The sequence below is a fragment of the Lolium rigidum genome, chromosome 2, assembly GCF_022539505.1.
Source record: "Lolium rigidum isolate FL_2022 chromosome 2, APGP_CSIRO_Lrig_0.1, whole genome shotgun sequence".
NCBI classification, from domain to species: Eukaryota; Viridiplantae; Streptophyta; class Magnoliopsida; order Poales; family Poaceae; genus Lolium; species Lolium rigidum.
The window spans coordinates 54,657,798-54,663,133 of NC_061509.1; the positions used below are offsets into that span (position 1 = coordinate 54,657,798).

Sequence of the window (5,336 nt, forward strand, 5' to 3'; positions counted from 1 at the left end):
ACAACAAGCCTTCTCCACCTTAAGCCCTTTGTCCTCCCTAAAAGTTCATCAATTTCATGCCATGTTTGTGTAAGTTTTTAAGTAACTACAGGTGAATAATACTTAAACTAGGTTTCAAACTTTGATGATGTTGGATCTTTCATCTTTGTAAGAAGATGAAGCAAATTGTTGACATTTCATTCCAGAACAGCGCTTCGCAGTGCAGTTACATGGGTGACGCGTACACCGGCAAACCTAATAAGTTTCCTCTGTCACAAAATACAAACCTTTTCTCATACAAAAGCTTCGACGCATTATCATCCTTGTGCCATGACTTAACTTCACAAAAAAATACCACATGTTCTATGTTTGATGGAAAATTTTAACCGTTTTAGCAGCCAATGTGCAGTTTTTAAGACTCACGTGTTACTTCTCTACAGAAAAAAAAAATCAGTGCCTATTTGGAACCATTAGTTATGTTATACTGATTTGCAACATGTCTTATAAAAGTATGGACACCAAAAGTTCGCCCCTAGATGCTTTAAATCCTGGATTCGACACTGGTATGTGAGTATTTGCAAATTGAAACCGTCACGGACATGAGTCATGGGGAAAAGGCGACCTCAGAAGAATAAGCCCCAATATTTTATCCAGCAAGATTCTATATTGCAATGTGGATTTCATGTCCTAATTTATATAATTTCCGAGCTTCGCAATGTGGGTAATGATAGATAACCGATCGATTTCTGAGCATCCTATCACGGTTAATAACAGACAATCGATCGAATTATGGTAAGCGGCATCAATGTGAAAGAAGGCCAATTTACAGCAAGAAGTGGAGATGGAGGTAGGTGTGTTTCTGCTGTGTTCTGAACTATGATCATGTATGTTGTGTCCTCAACTATGATCTTGTGTGCTGTGTCTGAACAATGGTGTGTCGTGAACTAGTGTCGTCTATGATCACTGCTAAGTTTGCTTCTGTTTGCATTGTGTTCTTGCTTGTGCGGTTGATCAATGGTAACCTCACCACTGAAGGAAAGAGGTAACCAGAAGCGGATTTTGGGTTGCAACCAAACAACAGGAGCATCGTTCTGGACTGCTACTGAGCCTGAAAACCGACTACCAAACGGGCAGAGCCCAAATCTCCACGGGGCCGAAAAAACTATGTGCAATCCATCATACAACGTGGCTTTTCTAGCCCGTGGCCCATTTCGAACGCAGGAGGCTTCTTACCACTACATCAGTGGTACATGAAATAGATGCAAGCTACCAAACCCGCCCGATTCGTGTGCAAGGCCAGCCCGCTCGCGTGCGACTGTGCGAGGCCAGCCCACCATGATCAGTCGCTATATGGAAAGGGCAGGCAATCCCGAGAAACCACGATAGCGGAATCAGGCTAGGACGTGTTGTCCTCTGCATTTGCTTACCACTTCCAATGAAAATTCAGGTGGGGAAAACAAAAACAGGCAAACAGCTAGTGTGCTAGTGTACTTAAGTGCAATGATGCAAATGATCAACTTGGAGCCGGAAACAACCCTTGTCAAATGCAACTGTGCAAGAGCCAAGGGCGCTAGTCGCCTTGATGACTAACAGCACTTCCCTCATAGAAGGACGACGACGACTAAAAATAGAACAGTTGACGCTCATTTATAGACAAATGCAGAAGCGCTTCAGCTTAGCAGATTCGAGGACTTCAATCAGGTGACCATGGTACGGGAACTGCTAATGGCATGTTCGAACTTTGAAACAGTTCAACCTCCCGGAAGAATATAGAAAAAAAAAATGCAAGCATTTCCAACAGGACCTCATGGTTGAAAACCTGAAACTCCTAGGCGAAGAAGTAATATGAATCCATTTTTTTAAGCATGTATGCTGGCAGTCAAAGTAGAATAGCAAAAGAGAGTAAATACAGACCATTCCACATTCCTCGCCCACATAACTAAGCAGCGTTTGATTTAAGAATACCACACCTACCATATCGATCTCTTTGGCAACTATCCAAATAAAGGTCAAATTTTGGTTATGATCAATTTCGATGGCGATATCGGGACACAACCCAAAACATACCCTAGCCTTCCGAGAACAACTTACCCATCAAGTTACCAAGTACATTTATGCTAGAAGCTGTTGGATACAAACTGCAAGGCAGACGAGTTCCTTAACTAAACAAGCTACATGTCCCACAGCATGAACGCTCTCACATCCTGTTTATTCCAGGAGGTTCTCGTCAGCTCCGTTCCCTGGTTGGTCCTCATTCCTGAGCTCTCTCTCATTATCCATCTTCCTCGTTCTCATCCAAGATCCAGCAAAGAAGCCACCCAATGTCGCAGCACAAATCATCCTTGTCCTCCACTTATCCTTCTGGGCAAACTCACAGCAAGCATTCCAGGAGCTACAAAGATACCAGAATCAGTATTTCTTCCCCCCAAAAATAACAAAATGATAAATTGTTATGTCCACCTTTCAATGATGTGCAGAAGGAGATCTTTTTCTAGTAACGAAACCTTCGTTGCTCGAACCTCCTCATACAGCGCATCACACTATACAGGGACAAGTGTAAGAGTTTGATCAACAGTGAAACATTAATTGTTCTAAGATAACTATGCTGAAGGGTGGGCTAGTAACCAGCACCTTATATGCTTAATCATACGTGTAACTTTGAGCAGATTATCCTTTATAGATAATTAAGATTATGCATGTGCAAAATATTGAAGTGAGAAATTTAGAAGTTATGTAAGCTACTACACCAGTATATGGTACTGGCACTAAATTATCACTAGAATCTACGGGTGTATTTGGTTTGGTTCCCATAGTAGCTCCGCCAAAAAATTGGCTGCCCATCAAGTTCTTGCCATTATTTGGTTTGTAGCCAAGATTTTGGCTGCCAATGGATGCCCACCCCTCCCGCTCACAGATATTTCGTTTAACAGAACTAAATGGTACTCTCCTGTTAACCAAATCATTTACGACTCATTACAATGGAAGCAACGTGGTTCCAGACTATTGCCAAATCATATATTAATAGCTTTACTGCATATATGCCCCCTGCCCTGCACCCTTCTTGATTGTGACCCATGCTCTGTAAGACTTTGAAGTTCCAAGTGGTATTCATGGCAGCATGATCATCAACTTGTTTAGCTTCCAATTAGTTATCATAAGAAAAGATAAGCATGTACAGTCAATATTAAGAGTTTCTGCAGGGCTCACAGACTTATAGTGGCTGAATAACATGTTTTTGCAGCTCAGGGCCCACAGACTTATAATGCAAATTAATACTTTGAGTACTGTTAGTCCTTAAATAGGTGACATACGACAGCATTTAAAATATAATATAATTTTTTGCTGGCAGATCAAACATACAAACGAACTAGGAAGATAAAATATCACCAGAAGCAGCTGAATAGTCAAGAATCCATAGCACAACTGATATGGTTCCCTCTATGTCTCAAGCTCACCTCCAATGAATTGGTGGAAAAACAAGAAGGGCCAATGCTTCCATTTAAATAAAAGGATTAATCCCATGAAGCATGGAAATCACCCTTCTTTCCGCTGGCAGTAACAGTGTTGATAAAAATCTTTTTAAAGGACGTTTTAAGACAGTGGCCTCCAATGAATTGGTATTCAATGCTCTACATGTGTATTGGCCCATATATGGAGAAGGCATGGCATGAAAAAAAATCTGAATTTGCTCCTTCACGTTGTTCATCTGATCGTATCAACAGACAACAGTGACATGCTATTTGACATCTCTACGGCATCCATTCTTAACCTCTTATTAGGTCTATGGATTCACAGGATCGCAGCTAAGAACAGAGCATGCAGCAACAACAACAAGCCTTCTCCACCTTAAGCCCTTTGTCCTCCCTAAAAGTTCATCAATTTCATGCCATGTTTGTCTAAGTTTTTAAGTAACTACAGGTGCATAATACTAAAACTAGGTTTCAAACTTTGATGATGTAGGATCTTTGTAAGAAGATGAAGCAAATTGTTGACATTTCACTCCACAACAGCGCTTCACAGTGCAGTTACATGGGTGACGCGTACACCGACAAACCTAATAAGTTTCCTCTGTCACAAAATACAAACCTTTTCTTATACAAAAGCTTCGACCCATTATCATCCTTGAGCCATGACTTAATTTAACAAAAAAAATATCACATCTTCTATGTTTTATGGAAAATTTTAACCGTTTTAGCAGCCAATGTGCAGTTTTTAAGACTCACATGTTACTTATCTACAGAAAAAAAAATCAGTGCCTATTTGGAACCATTAGTTATGTTATACTGATTTGCAACATGTCTTATAAAAGTATGGACACCAAAAGTTCGCCCCTACAAGCTTTAAATCCTGGCTTCGACACTGGTATGTGAGTATTTGCAAATTGAAACCGTCACGGACATGAGTCATGGGGAAAAGGCGACCTCAGAAGAATAACCCCCAATATTTTATCCAGCAAGATTCTATATTGCAATGTGGATTTCATGTCGTAATTTATATAATTTCCGAGCTTCGCAATGTGGCTAATGATAGAGAACCGATCGATTTCTGAGCATCCTATCACGGTTAATAAATAATAACAGACAATCGATCGAATTATGCTAAGCGGCATCGATGTGAGTGAAAGAAGGCCAATTTACAGCAAGAAGTGGAGATGGAGGTAGGTGTGTCCCTTCACCTGATCGACGGCAGTAGCAGTAAGGTGGCGGTTCTGCTGAGGTGCGCAGAGGTGGCGGCGCGGCACAGTGGGGAGGCCAAGACCGCGGCGGATGGTGGCTCCTCCCTCTCCTCCGATGGCGGCGGCTACTGCTGATGGGGCACGGAGGCCCCCAGGTGAGGCCGCCGAGAGAGCGCGGCGGATGCTTGGCGAGCGCAGCAGAGACGACATGGTACGGCTACTAGGGTTCGCTCGCCACGGCTCTGGGATTTGCGGCCCATTTCCTTTTCAGAAAGGGTTTTCCGGCCTCGCAATGGAATTCTAGAAACATGAAAAGAGTTTTTTCTGTTAACTAGGAAAGGTCCCGAAAGGGCCCAACGGGGCGACGCATTTTTATGTCCCTTTGCGTCGGGCATGGATATAAAAAAAAGTGGTCACATGTACGTATGGGTCAGCCCTTTCTCCAGCAGTAGGGACGCATTTTTCGACCGCAAGGACATGACATGCACTGATTAGTGAGGAGAGAGATAAAGTCTCCTTTTATGTGGTAGGAGTGGACAGCACATGGTCCTACCCTGCATTAAATGAGGAGAGAGAAGGGACCATGCAGCCCAAATGAACGCAAATGGATGCGCGGACGCGTCCACACGGACGCATTTCAGCCGCATATTTGGTCCACGTTTGCGTTAAGACGGCCGCTGCG

General features: G+C 42.7%; 1 protein-coding gene across 1 annotated transcript; it reads right to left on the reverse strand.

Annotated features, from left to right (window-relative positions):
- Positions 1–1,825: 1,825 nt before the first annotated feature.
- Positions 1,826–4,880, reverse strand: LOC124686491. Its single transcript, XM_047220424.1, has 3 exons — positions 4,655–4,880; positions 2,440–2,519; positions 1,826–2,371 (listed from the first exon to the last, which is right to left on the reverse strand). The coding sequence occupies exons 1-3, from the start codon at positions 4,862–4,864 to the stop codon at positions 2,188–2,190; spliced, it is 474 nt and encodes a 157-aa protein (XP_047076380.1). The 5' UTR covers positions 4,865–4,880; the 3' UTR covers positions 1,826–2,187.
- Positions 4,881–5,336: the final 456 nt, after the last annotated feature.

What these genes read in the sequence shown, in the direction of transcription:
- LOC124686491 (XM_047220424.1), bottom strand. Translation starts at nt 4,864, where the DNA reads ATGTCGTCTCTGCTGCGCTCGCCAAGCATCCGCCGCGCTCTCTCGGCG. An exon ending in CTGCTACTGCCGTCGATCAG is followed by an intron (nt 2,520 to 4,654) that starts GTGAAGGGACAC and finishes GTCCCTGTATAG; the next exon opens with TGTGATGCGCTGTATGAGGA. An exon ending in CTTCTGCACATCATTGAAAG is followed by an intron (nt 2,372 to 2,439) that starts GTGGACATAACA and finishes GTATCTTTGTAG; the next exon opens with CTCCTGGAATGCTTGCTGTG.